Source organism: Gymnoscopelus braueri (assembly GCF_963280865.1).
Source record: "Gymnoscopelus braueri genome assembly, chromosome: 7".
In the NCBI taxonomy this organism is placed as follows: domain Eukaryota; kingdom Metazoa; phylum Chordata; class Actinopteri; order Myctophiformes; family Myctophidae; genus Gymnoscopelus; species Gymnoscopelus braueri.
Genome location: NC_137608.1, coordinates 2,751,049 through 2,765,893, shown reverse-complemented (window position 1 = coordinate 2,765,893; position 14,845 = coordinate 2,751,049). Strand labels below are relative to the sequence as shown.

Sequence of the window (14,845 nt, the reverse complement as noted above, 5' to 3'; positions counted from 1 at the left end):
TTCTTATAAAAATAAGTGCTAAATAGCTCTGTATTGTGATAGTAATCATTGCTATAGAGTGTTTGTTCAGTAAGTCTCCATGTCTCCATGTCTCTTCAGCTCTTTAGTAAACAGAAAATTCATTTTCAGGTCAGGATACCAATGCTATCCAATCAGGAGAGAGAACTCACAGGATGCAGGATAAACATGTGAAATTGGAAGTGATGACAAAGCCATTGAGAGAAAAATTGTAACTGGAACACTATAACATTTAAGCTGATAAATGAGTTCGCTCTTCTGATTGGATTCAATTGGTGACCGACCTGTACATGTATTTTCTGTTTATTAAAGAGCTGGAGAGACAGTGAGACCCCAGTTACTGAACAAACACTCTATAACAATGGATAACAATTTTAACAAACACAATTTAAATTTAAACCATAAAATATCACTTTACACCCCCTTTAAAGCTTTTTTTTTTTTTTTTTTTACAACCGGTTTATGTTTTACCTTGTAATGAATGTAAATAAAAGATGAGTGTTCATTTCTTTTGTTTGTGTAAAAAAAAGACACAATAAAAAAGGTCCCGTGGTCTTTGATGGCCAGATGTGAGTTATTGGGGGCTAGAAGAGCTACTGTAAATAGTAATAAAGAAATCGCCGGGTTATTGTGTACAAAAATACATATTGAGCCACCTGCCCGATTGCCCTGCCCACTGTAAAAAAGATCGCGAAAATTGCTAAAACTATAGAAAGCAGTGAATGAAAAAATGTTTTACACTCATCTTTTATTTACTTTAATTACAAGCTAAAACATAAACCTTGGTTGTAAAAAAACAAAGTTGTCCTTTAATAGTCAGCATCAGACTGTGTGCATATGAGAGAATGTTATTGCAGCAAATAAGACATACGTCGTCGTGAAGTTAAAAGCAGGATTTTATTTCTAAATATGCTACAAGTCAAATGGCAAGAAACAAGAAATCTCTTTCATCTGTGTTTTATGTTTGTATGTTGTGTACCCCTGAGCACCAAAATCCAGCATTCTACTAAACGCACTGGATTCATCCAAGATGAGAAAACAAAAACAAAAAAAGGGAAAATAAAAGAGATATTTAAAGCTTCATACATAGCGAATAAAGCCGAGTATCTAAAAACTACCAGCATAGCATAGCTAAAATACAAAGTAAACAACAGGTTATTTAAGTAAGTACATAAGTGAAAATCCTTTTTTTTTCTTTCTCTTTTACTCTTTGTCGCCCAAAAGCTGTCACTTTAGTTTTCAATTTGTTGTTTCGCTCTGAAATCTTTGATTTAAACGCTCTTAAAACAAAGAGAGCTCCGCGGCTCCACAAAGACTCTTTGGTGAGAAGGATGATGGTGATCTGAACGTCCTCGTGTCACACAGTCATCAAAAAAGGTGACCAATGGTTGGCAATGTTTTTACACGTGTATCCCTCCTCCGGCCTTCAGCAGTATGTACAGTTAACACTCATTTAATAGTCTGACTTCGGCTTAACGAAACGCGCCGGCCGACACGACAACCGTGCAACTTTCAACGGCGAGTCGTCGAGCCGACCGGTCTCGTTGGCCTCGTGGTCGATCGCCGAGATGTAAATGAGCTTTTTTTCCTTTTTTTTTTGTGGAAGGGATGAGGATAAGAAACAGTCATGAGGAATAGACTGTGCCAGTACTGTGTTCACTGGGGGGGGGGAGAAAAGATTTACATCTAGGATATCCAAAGTAAAAAATGAACGATTTCATGATTGCAGTTGTGCGTTTTTCTCTCGTGCCTCGTACAAAGGTTCTCCCTTCGGTATACAGTCATGTCCTTCAGTAAAAGAAATAAACAATCAAAATCACCTTCGCAAAAGGATGTACGGGCTTTTGTCTTGTGAACTCTTGCTACATTAAGGATGGATCGACGGATACATTCTTCTGAGAAATAACTTAAGATTTGAGCTGAGGTCAGGTAACGTGTCGTATCGTGGCTCAAATTGTGGCATTCTGGATGTGATGCGCTTTACCGCGTGTTTAGCATGCAACGTTTGTGATGTGTTGCCACTTTGAGGCAGGACAAGGATCCCGTTTTTTTTTGTCAAGCCAATTCCTTTAACCACTTCTATCCTGGCGTCCATATTCTGAACAAAAAATTGTTCGATTTACAAGCTCACAGTGCTTCGTGATAGGACACATTGTTAGCTTGTAGATCGGTTTTCTGCTACGTTTTTGAAAACATAAAATATTAAAGTGGTTAACAGAGCAATTAAAGGTGGAGTAAGTGATATTTATGGTTAAAACAAAAAGTGATTTTGTTAAAAAAGTTAACGCTTTATATTCTGATAGTAATCATCATCCTCTATCCTGTATTGGTTCCCTCTCCTGATTGGACCAAATTAGTATCCTGACCTGAAACTGTGTTTTCTGTTTACTAAAGAGCTGGAGAGACAGGGAGACCCCTGTTACTGAACAAACACTCTGTAGCAATGATTACTATCAAAATACAGAGCTATTTAACACACATTTTTACCAAATATCACATACTGCACCTTTAACCTCTACGGGGGACAACCCTCAATACAGATCACCGTCTAGTGATGAGGCCATATTGAGCCAGCTGAGTATATATATATATATATATATAATATATATATATATATTTTTTTTTCCAGTGGCATGGTGCGTTTAAGCACTTGGTATTTCTGCCGCCACGGGATGTAACAAGCACAAGGTGACATTTAAATGGACACCCTCTGAATGCCACCCATCATGTCCACGTAATGACCTGAATCCTGAAGAAAACATGTTTCAAGTAAACACTGGATTTAAACAGACGACAAAACCACCTTCAACACCACAAAACGAACAGTGGCTGCTTGCCTTTCCTTTGTCAAAATGTACGTTTTTTCCTTTTTATATATATCTTTTTTCTTTTTTTTTAAAACATTGCTATCTATACATGAAGTCACACTATATATTATCAACTTTATGAACAAATATCAGCCTGGAGCTGTGCGTATGTATACTTTAAATTGGATTCTATTATATATAGAGAGAGCATTGTTGCCACACGGTAAAAACAAACGAGCATTGTGAAAGATGTAGCATAAAATGCCCCCAATATGGTCCACTTCATATCCCCTTTGTCTTAAAAAGCATATTTCATTTTCTTTTCCACACAAACAACATGTTGAGCAACCACAAGTGGGCACATGTAAAAACTGGCAATTAATTAAGAGTGTGTACATGTTTGTTGGCACAGTCTATGACGAATGAGGTAGATGCGTGTGTTCATAGAATATTCCCTTCTTTGGTATAATTATACAAAATATGAAAAGAAAACAAAAGAAAAATCCAGTGATCTGTTGAACCAAAAACAAAAACAAAAAAGTGGCTTTACATTAAAAATAATAAAAATGAAATATATGAGGTATATCTTGTATTCATACTCTACTATGTCTATTTACAGGTAGATAGGTGAGGTATTCATGTCTGCATTCCAGAAGACTTTTTTTTTAAAACAAAATAAAAAGGGTTTCGCAAACAAAGTGGTGAACGCAAATATTCTGCTGCCCAGGATTGAATGTAAAACCAAATAAATATAAATCTGAAAATTACATATTTTTTGTGTCTTTTTTTCTGTTTTTTTCTTCGAACAGGCTTAATACACCCCTTATATATCATCAAAACGGTTTCCCCATTTCCCTTCATGATAAAGAAACAAAAGATATTTGATAGTTTTAGGAAGCAAAGCAAGAGACAGAGCGACAGGAAGAGAGTGAAAGAAAGAGAGATGAAATAGTGAGAAACTTCCACTATTAACCACTTAAACCCCAGGATGCATATTTTGACGGAAAACGTTTGCTGAAAATTGCAGATCAACAAGCTCACAACGTGACCATCGGCTATTTTCAGCAAAGATATTTAATGTAGAGCGAAAACAGAAAAGACACTATAGCATAGAGCCGTGAGGGACTCCGCTCAACCATATGGGGTTTAAGTGGTTAAACTTAAATTATAATCCGTTCCATGACAGCGTTGCTTGCAGAAAATATGCTAACGTGTCGCGCCGTGACCAGTTGTTAGCTTGTAGATATTTTAGCCGAGCAACACCCTCGAGAAACAGAGTATAAATTAGTCTTTCTTTAGACACAAGTGCATTGCTAATAACAAAAAAGAAAACTGGATTCTATTCACAATATAAAGCCACTGCGTGATTGATAATTTGATTATACTCTCGACAACATGTCATGATATGTCCCGCCGTTTTGTCCTCTAGTTTAGCCCGTCACCTCTCAAAAAAAGTAGTAGAAGTGCTTTTTACCCGTTGCTTTGGTCGATCGGCATTTCTACGCAAACTAAACGCCAGGGCTGACCGCGTCAGTGTTGTGCTTCTATCTGATTGTAAATGCTTTCACAAACATAATTGGTACTTGCTTATTCATGGTGGCGCGTGTGCAGGCCGAGAGTCGACACTTTTTCCTAAACTTTAGGAAATCGTCTTGGACTTAAAAGACACATGCAATGTGTTCGCGGTGCAGCTCCCGATGCGTCCGTCTTTTCTCACCACAGGTTTTGTGAGTATTTCATTCTGAGCACACGACAGGTAGAGCAACTGGCGTGAGCTCGCGATAAGGTGTATCTAAAAATAAATATATATCGTGGAAATGAATAGGAATGAAAAGTAATATGTAGAGAATATGACACAGATTTATCCAAGAAAACAATTGATCAAAACTTGTAGATTATCATTGTGATTATTGCAATTTAAGGAATAATCACAGGTAGACTGAAGATATTTAGAAATAGTGGATTTTTGGTTTTCTGAGCTGTATGCAGATCTGTGTCCAGAAAAAAGAAAAAAAAAGAAGGCTTCACAATATATTATAAGACATTTCCACGATATTTTTTGAGATGCACCTGTACACTCGGCTGAATGACGGAGGCATCGGGAAAGAGCGATCGCTCGTCGTCTCGACAGCTTGCCTTGTCGCGCAGGGCTGAGCACCTGGTCAGCAATGCAGACACCAAGCATTGTGTGCAGACACCACCAGTGGTTCTCAAAGCTTTCAATTTCAAGGACTGAAAGTATGTAAGGAGCATGCATTAGGCTACGGACCCCCATAACTCTCAGAGTTACAGACCCGTAAGGGTCCATTTAGTTCCTAACTATCAACAGTTTAGCTGGGGACCCCCTGGAACCCCTTCAAGGACCCCTGGGGGTCCCCGGACCCCACTTTGAGAACCACTGGACTACACCGCTGTCATATTCCCCCAAGTATGCACTTCGTGTTGATTTAATCGTTTGCAAGTTCTTTTTCAGTTTGATCGATGACGCTAAACCTCTCTTTCTCTTTCTCTTTGTTTGTTTTTAAATGACACGACTGTCACGCCACCTTTGTGCTCAGACCACCTTCCGACATCTTCCAACTTCCATTTCTTTTTGTCTTCTTTGGTATCAGCTCTAAGCTACGTGATTCTGACATCTGTGACAATGCAAACAGAAACAAAACAAACAAAAACAAAAAAACGGCGGACTAAACCGCGCCTCGCTGGCGGTTCTGCAGGTTTCGGTGAGCCTCGTCCTCTAGTCGAAACGGAACGGCGGCCCAGAGTCTCAGTATGGTGGCGTCCCCCCCGTGTCCCACTTCTGACACCACAGATTTTCTCTCTCTCTTTTTTCTAAAAGATGTTCCAAAGCAAACAGACATCTTTGAGGAAGCCAAAGACGGCTGAGTTCCTATGCAGCCTACGCAACACACACACACACACACACACACACACACACACACACACACACACACACACACACACACACACACACACACACACACACACACACACACACACACACACACACACACACACACACACACAATGTTTGTATTACTATACTTGTGAGGACATCAGCATTTTATAAATTACATTTTTAACCCTAACCCTAAATATTATTAATAATAATAATAATAATAATCATAATAGTAATAGCTCAGATTTATAAAGCACTTTTCTAAGTACCCAAAGTTGCTCTATATATTAAAGAAAATAAAATTGTATTAAGAAAATAGCCTAGCATAAGCGTGCGTGTTGAGTTGCTATTTTCCGGGCACGACACCAGCGCGCAATTAAGTATAAATGGGGCATAACTCCTGATCCCAACCCCTAAACCTAACCTCTAAATGTCTAACCCTAACCCGAATCCTTTGCCAATTGTAAAGCCTAACTCATCAAATCTGTTTTGACCACAAAACTACTATGTCTACACTGTCTGTTTCTCAAATTCTGCTATACTTTGGCCTGACACAAGTACAGTAATACAAGTACACACACACACACACACACACACACACACACACACACACACACACACACACACACACACACACACACACACACACACACACAGAAACACACAGGTAAAATGTCCTTTGAACACACTGCAGGGTGTGTGGGCGGGGCGACGTACAGGCGTGTGTCTGCTGTCAAGGTATGTATAGTGTGCGTGTGCGCGTGTGTGTGTGTGTGTGTGTGCGTGTGCGTGTGTGTGTGCGTGTGCATGTGCGTGTGTGTGTACCCGAACGTTTGTGGTCTTATAAATCTATGGGTTTGCTGAGCCATAAAGAACCATGTCGACATCATGGAAGGAGGGTTCAACAACAGTCTCTCTCCGGTGGGGGGGGTCTGTATTTCTGACCGCCTGGTGTCTTTAGGGACGGACAGACGGACATGGGGGATTCAGAGATGGGGCGGAGGGGGGGGGGGGGGTGTCGCGATGTTGCGACTCATGGGGAGGGGTTTCCGTGTCCGTGAAGCGAGGAGGTGGAGGAGGTGGAGGAGGAGGAGGAGGAGCAGGGGGTCTGGGTGGTGATGGGGGGCTGCGCGGGGGGCAGCAGCCCCGGACTGCTCTTTCCCTGAGACTGGTGGTGAGAGCTGGAGTGGTTGTGGGCGCGGTGGCCGCCTCCTCCGGGCATCCCTGCCATGGCCGGCTTACGAGCGAACAGCGCTCCTAGAGGACGGGAGGAGGAGCACAGGTTACGCGCAGAACCGTCTTAGAATAAAATCTCCCTATATATCTTTAACAATTATCTTTCACCAAAAATAGCCGATCTGATTTGCAAGCTCACAAGCTGTGTGGTGTTGTGAGCTTGTAGATCGGCTAATTTCACTGAATGTTCGGCTATTATGATATACCCAGAAAAGGGACGCTAAGGTTCACGTAAAGACGTTCATTAACATTTATAATTTAAATAAATATAAATGACCTTTTGTTAGAATAAGCTCTAAATAGAACTTTTTATAGCATAAACATTATTCCCATAGCAATCATTGCTATAGTGTTTGTTAAAGTAAGCAGAAAATACATTTTCAGGTCAGGATTTCAATGTTATCCAATCAGGAGAGAGAACTTATAGAAAAGTGAATTTGGAAGTGATGACACACTGGCACTGGAACACAATCTGATATGGTCTTGCGTTCTTTCTCCTGATTGGATGACATTTTTAAAGAGATGGGGAGACCCCTGTTACTGAACAAACATTCTATGGCAATGGTTCTCAAACTAAAAAGAAATAGGTAAAAAATTGCAGATGTACAAGTTCACAGTGCGGCACGAAGTGAAGCGCTGTGAGCGCCAACGAATAAATGATGGATAAAGTGGTTAAAATGATTGTGATGCTGTATTAACACATTTTGCTGGGGACCCCTGGGGGTCCCCGGACCCCACTTTGAGAACCACTGCTCTATAGGAATGATTACTATCACAACATAGAGCTTTAGGATTAATACAAAAACACTTCTCACTATGTCAGTCACACCCTAACAGCAGAAAAAAACTGGTTCAGGGGCGGAGTGGCTTGTCTGGCTCTTTTGAACCGCACTGTGAAACTTATTTCACAGGTTCTGGATGTGTTTCCTTTTACGCTACAGCTCTGTTTCACATAAGGTGCTCAGAACCTAATTTGGGTTCTGCTTTGATGGGGGTACTAGCGTGAGTTAGGGAATTAACTCAGAACTCAGACTTAATTAAATAAATAAACGTAAAAATAAAAAAATCCCAAATTTAAAATAGCTGTGTGTGTGTGTGTGTGTGTGTGTGTGTGTGTGTGTGTGTGTGTGTGTGTGTGTGTGTGTGTGTGTGTGTGTGTGTGTGTGTGTGTGTGTGTGTGTGTGTGTGTGTATAATACACATAAACTAAAGCCCTCACATAACTTCATGCGTTCTGTACAGTTTCAGGCCATGGCAGATTCTTGGTTACACTTCGTAGTGAAAAAAAAACAACAACACAAAAAGCTATCTATCTTTCTGGATGAAGTGTCTTTCTGGAATGAAGCTCTCAGCTAGATATGATGGCCACTTCACATCCAATGGAAGTTTCCAGGTGCGGGCTTATATGCCCTGACATGAATTGCCTTTCTTTAAAGGTAATTACGGCCCCTCCGCTCGAAGGCACAAGCACCTCTCCTCCGGAGGCTAAAGTGGGCCGCCTCCCCATCCCCACTCCCCCCTACACTCCCAGGCACGTAAGACAATAAGCCCCCATCGACCTCAAATCCACAGGCCCAATTCTGAGATATTTAACTTTTTTAACTCTATTGGACTGCCACTTCATTACGATGGATTTTATAGCAAAGACATCAAATTGTGCAGAGGACTAAGCGCCGGGGCGCTGCTATAACTTATTGAATTTCCTGCCTGCAATTACATCAGCAAACGGCTCCTCTATTTACCTGTGTAGACAACTCCATTTATTTCTATTGACATGTTGATGCTGCTAATGCCGTTGGTAGACAGGTTCAATGCGGTCTCTTGTCTGTCATCTGTCAAGAGGGGAGGCAGAGAGCGAAAGAGAGAAAAACTCAATACCAGGCATTTAGAAAAGGAACACAAGAAGCAAGAGGGGAGCTCCGCTCGGAGTATTGGCGATAACTCAAAGAATGACAGGATAAGGAGCAGTTTATTAAAGAGTTCTGGGGGTAGAAAGAACTGTCAAAAAGATGTTACGGCCATTTGTACGCGTCCGTTATCGCTCGCCGTCTCGTGTCACGCGGGCGAGTCCCTATCGCGCCGCGCAGTCGAGTGTCTCCGGGAACTTTTGACGGCTTGCTCTCGAAGAATCTAATCGGAATCGGACTGTAACAGAATGTGGACACGACGCGGGCGGCAGGGTGATTTTGCCAACAAAGGGCCGGCAGCAACCTTGCCATCTCCATATTTCTATTGTATACAACAGTTATACAACAGTGTCGTGAAAAAAATATGAACATTTGTCACAAATTGGTCACAATGCTCGAGCTTGTAGATCTGCTATTTTTCTACTTTTAGATTATATTTTGTTAATGAAAGTGGTGTGTCTGTGGGTTTTATGGTTTTACTGAACCAATGAAAAGTATTAACACGAGCTTGTGTCTAAATAATAACTACATTGGAACACAGGTTATTTTTTTTCTCCTCCATTTCCTGAAAAGCAACAGTTTTGGACATACAGTACAGCGTTTCAGACGCTGCAAACGCGCTCGTCCACGCGTGCACCACTGCCACGGACACAGAGAGAGAAGGCAAAGGCGGGCATGCTCGCGTCTGGGGAAGAGCGCAGACAAATAATAGTGTTTCGGGGGAGGGTGGCGCTAATCTTTAAATGACAGTGTTTACGCGTGATGGAGAGAGCCAGACGGGCCAGTGTGTGAATTAACCCGGGAAAGATTCTCACTCATTTTCCCATCAAGTATTAAGTGCAAAGCCGGCTATTATGACTAATATGAGAGGTGCAGTGATGCAGACAGAAATGATATCACACATGGGCAGATCGGGCTCTCATTCTTCCTTTAACCTCTATCATTAGGTAATGTGTGACTTATGGCTTCGGCGCAAAGCCTCGTCTCTCTGCACCTATCAAACCGCACCGGGAAGACAGCAACATTTTTACTCATGACACCCGCTTATTTTGCCCCTGGCCGCGAAAACGCTATTTCTTCATAACATCTCGCAGCTTTTTTTGAGTCCCCCCCCACTTTTGAAATTGCACATCATGATGTGATGAATTGCGTCTGTATTAGTTGGCCTGGGCATCGCGCTGTGATGCTGGATCACCACCCATCATCTTTAAAAAATATATACCATAATAGTTGAAATACTGCCCACCGAGCTGGACGCTATTTCACTATGATGGATGTTGATGAAGAACATTAAAGTACACATAAGACATGTATCATGTTTATTTATATCAATGGAATTAACTACTTAAAGGGGTATTTCACTTAAAAACACATCTTAACGTCTACTCAGGCTTTAGTGTGCACAACCAGACAGTTTTTAGGTTGCTTGATTCAGTCTTTAGATATTATGGAAAAATTGACATAATTTTGACTGGTTTCCAATTGTAATGTGTTTGGTCATGTCTACATGTTCATGACTTTACATTAAAATAAAACCTTTTCTACCATAGGGATGTTAATGATGAACTACTTAACCGTTGATTATAATTGGTAATAAGAGTCATTATTTCTATTTTTATTTGTTTTCATTAGAAAGTCAGACAACTATTTGCTGAACACGTAAACGTTGTATATTTTTCAAGTAGAACTACAGTGCTGCAGGGTAGCCTATAATGTACATAGCCTATGATATGTGAAGCCTCTGGTTTATACTGCTATTGCACATGTAGAAATAAAGCTCCTTTCTTATGGAAGACAGCATTTGTTGTGTTTTTTATGGATCACAGCAGACATTCAGCCATTGTAAATAGTGCATTTCCTTGATTTGATTTGATATTGATTAATGATTAGTTAATCAACGAGTTTCAATTGCAATTATAACAAAAATGGGCATCCCTATTTTCAACCGATAATGTGATGAGTAGTCTGATGATTTGATGACTGTATGACAATTAACGTTTATAATATTCCTATGCATATTATTCATTTTTTATTTATCATTTTGTCTTATTTTAACGTAATGGTAATGCAGTATAGGTAACGTAACGATAACAATAACGATAAAGATAACAACAATAAGGATAACGGTATGATAATGTAATCATAACGATAACAATAATGATAACAGCAATGATAGCGATAGCGATAGCGATAACGATAGTGATAACGATAGCGATAACGATACTGATAGCGATAACGATAGCGATAACGATAGCGATAACGATACTGATAGCGATAGTGATAACGATAGCGATAACGATAGCCATAACGATACTGATAGTGATAGTGATAACGATAGCTATGACGATAGCAATGACGATAGCGATAGCGATAACGATAACGATAGCTATAGTGATAACGATAACGATACTGATAGGGATAGGGATAACGATAACGATAACGATAACGATAACGATAACGATAACGTCAACAATAATGATAACGATACTGATAGCGATAGTGATAACAATAGCGATGACAATAGCGATAGTGATTAACGATAACGCTAATGATAACAATAATGATAAGTAGCGATAGCTTCCAGTGGTACCTCTGTTGTTGAGCTTGATGTTCATGGGCAGCTGCGTGGCCATGGCCAGCAGGTTGTGCTGCAGAGCGTGTTGCATCAGTCGCTGCTGCTCCTCGGCCAGGATCATCATCTTCTTCTCCGGAGGCTCTCCGCTCTCCAGCTTCTCCCGGAGCTGCTCCAGAGCGGCCGCCTGCATCTGCATGGCGGCGGCGGCCTGGGCCTGGGCCGCCACGGCCTGGGCGGCCGCCGCGTGGTGCCCGCCCAGAGACATGGGCATGGCCATGCGGCCCGGCAGACAGCTGGCCATCATGGTTTCCTCTGGTGGTAGGGGAGGGAAACGGCAAGTGGACGGTACATGAGGGCCTGTGATTAGGATTGTCATGATCATGACCAGCGGTGTAAAGTAACTAAGTACATCTACTCAAGTACTGTACTTAAGTATACTTTTGAGTAATTTTGACTTTACTGGAGTATTTCCCATTTTCTGTACTTTTACTTCTACTCCACTACATATCAGAGGCAAATATTGTACTTTTACTCCCCTACAATTATTTGATAACTTTAGTAACTAGTTACTTTGCAGATATAAATGATTACATTATAAAACATATATTAACCACTTTAGCCCTATTTTATACCTATGCTATTTGAAAATAGCCGATCTATAAGCCCACAACGTGTTGCATCGCGATGCGTTGTGAGCTTGTAGATCTGCTATTTTCAAACATTCGAGTATTTTTACTTTTGGTACTTTAAGTATATTTTGATGCCAATACTTTTGTACTTTTACTCAAGTAACATTTTGAACACAGGCTATTACTTGTAACAAAGTATTTTATCGTAAATTAATGCCCTACTTGATCATACTACAGCTTCACACAAAAGTCGAGCGTCTATACAAACACAATTGGCCCGTGTTGATGGCGTGGTTCTGCAACCACACTAACAACCGTGTGTTTGTTAGTGTGTCTGTGTATCCGGAGATAATCTCACAAACTGCCAGTAGGTAACAGACATACTGCAACTAATTTATTTTTCACTTTAAAACATTTTTTTTATTAAATGAAACTTTTTCCTGTGGCAACATGCCGTTCAAAGATAGATCGGTGTCTACGCTATGCCTAATTACTAAGTCACTAAAACATTGTCGACAAAAAGATGATGTTCGCCTCAGCTTAGGAACGTCTGATTGTCAAATCTCAGCTGGTAATATATAGCCTGATGAATCACTTAGAAATGGCACAATGCCCCCCTCCGTTGTGTTATTGTTCCCCCCCCCCCCCACCCCCCCATACATTCCACAGTATGGCGTGACACAGGGAACATGGACAGCGCGCTCTCCTCAGCATTTGGAGGAAGTTCCTGCCAAGATGTTTCCTCTTTGGGAGCGGTGACCACACTGCGTGCCCACAGCCTTACACCAGGATGAGCTGAGTACATACGACCCCATAACGGTTGTGAAACTGTTTCAACTCCGCCGACTTCTCCCTTCAGAGGCCGGGGGCCTGATCATGCAAAAAACTTGACGGGCTGAGTTATACCCGGTTTGCAGCCTTGTGCTGCGTGGCCGAAAATAGCCGATCTACAAGCTTGTAGCTTATGTAGATCGCATATTTTTGGCGCGCAACACGGCGCATGACCAATTACAAATCAGGCTTAAAATGACTCCGAAAGATATGAACGGCAAATCACGTTTTTTTTTTTTTTTGCCGTGACTTATTTACAAAAAAGGGGCATCATGCTAAGCAAGCGTGGGCATAAAACTCGACCCACGTTGTGGTTTTGTGTGCGTGTCGTGTGTGTGTGTGTGTGTGTGTGTGTGTGTGTGTGTGTGTGTGTGTGTGTGTGTGTGTGTGTGTGTGTGTGTGCGTGCGTGCGTGCGTGCGTGCGTGCGTGCGTGCGTGCGTGCGTGCGTGCGTGCGTGCGTGCGTGCGTGCGTGCGTGCGTGCGTGCGTGCGTGCGTGCGTGCGTGCGTGCGTGCGTGCGTGCGTGCGTGCGTGCGTGCGTGCGTGCGTGCGTGCGTGCGTGTGTGTGTGTGTGTTTGTGTGTGGGTGCTATTGTGCCGTTTTGTGTGTGCCGATGTTTATGACTGCCGATGAGATCAGTGCCGGAATGGACACGTCAACATCACTCGAGCTCTATATATATATATATAATCCCACAATGTTCCACATATTTCAAAATATTTCAGGACTTTTTTGAAAATAGACGATAGTATATCGGCCCCTTCTTCTTCTTCCCTTTCTCTTATGGAAATGACAGAAAATATGGAGCTTGCACAAGAACTAATTTCACCCACTGTTTTACACCTATAAACCTGCGATGCGACAATAAAGTCGGTTCTGATTCTGATTCTATTCTTTTTAAATATATGAACATTTGTCAACATCGATTATGACGATTATGCAAAATTGCGATTAGGCCAGGGGTGGGCAACTTTGATGATGGAGCCACTATATTTCCACACTCACTCCAGAGGGCCACATTGCATATTGTTGCTGTCGGGCAGAAACCTCTTATCTCCATATTTTTTTTTTTTTTTTTTTTTCGTAAATTCATGCCGTACTTCGTCATTCTAGTATGTCACACAAAAGTAGCAAAAATAGCTGATCTATAGGCTCAAAACCCGTCCCATCGCGACGCGTTTTGAGCTTGTATATCTACTATTTTTGCTATATTGGAATCCTGAATTATTTTTTGGTATTTTTTAATTGGAATCCTGAAAAGTTACATTTTTATTTCATTTCAAATGCATTTAGTTATACTTATGTTAACTTTATGAACTTAAATACAAATACATTGGACATAAAAAAGTCATTAAACTAATAATATAGTAATTAAAGCGGGTCATGTTTGCATGTTTGGAATTGTAACAGCTGAAATCAATAATATATCAGTATTCCGATATTAACCTGCGGGCCACATTAAGTTAAGGTGAGGGCCCCCGGGCCGCCAGTTGCCCATGTATGGATTAGGTGATTATGTGATAACAGTGACAGTAATGACAGCCCATGCTCACCTTTCTTGATGACTGGGCTCTGGCCCATGTGCCCCCCGTTGTGCATGGGCATGGGCAGATGGGCCATGTGGTGGGACATCTTGGGGGAGGAGAGGAGCGTGGGGGTCCCCACGGGGGAGTAGTTGAAGATGGCCGAGCCGTAGCTCTGCCGGCGGCCCTCGCGCCGGTTGCTGTCGATAGCTGCCTGAAGCTCGCCGGGGGAACTGAGGCCCCGCTTTTCACATTCGTACGGGTAGAGGTACTTCATATACCTGCGGCACAGGGATTCACGTCATATGTTACAACATCAGAGGGAAAGTAACTAAGTACATTTACTCAAGTACTGTACTTAAGTACAATTTTGAGGTATTCGTACTTTACTCGAGTATTTCCAATTTCCACTTTGTTTACT

General features: G+C 41.6%; 2 protein-coding genes across 3 annotated transcripts in view; one reads left to right on the top strand and one right to left on the bottom strand.

Moving 5' to 3' along the window:
• npr3 (natriuretic peptide receptor 3) overlaps nucleotides 1–14,845 on the top strand; it is a 371,704-nt gene that overhangs the window by 257,459 nt on the left and 99,400 nt on the right. The window lies entirely within an intron of this gene.
• The window catches only part of arid3c (AT rich interactive domain 3C (BRIGHT-like)), a 121,467-nt gene continuing 107,518 nt past the window's right edge, over nucleotides 897–14,845 (bottom strand). For both annotated transcript variants that reach the window (XM_080434031.1, XM_080434032.1), the window contains 4 exons: nucleotides 14,455–14,705; nucleotides 11,457–11,753; nucleotides 8,702–8,791; nucleotides 897–6,981 (listed from right to left, as the gene is read on the bottom strand). In XM_080434031.1, coding sequence (XP_080290157.1) covers nucleotides 6,758–6,981; nucleotides 8,702–8,791; nucleotides 11,457–11,753; nucleotides 14,455–14,705 — 862 coding nt within the window. In that variant the 3' untranslated portion in view covers nucleotides 897–6,757. The remainder of the gene's footprint in view (nucleotides 6,982–8,701; nucleotides 8,792–11,456; nucleotides 11,754–14,454; nucleotides 14,706–14,845) is intronic.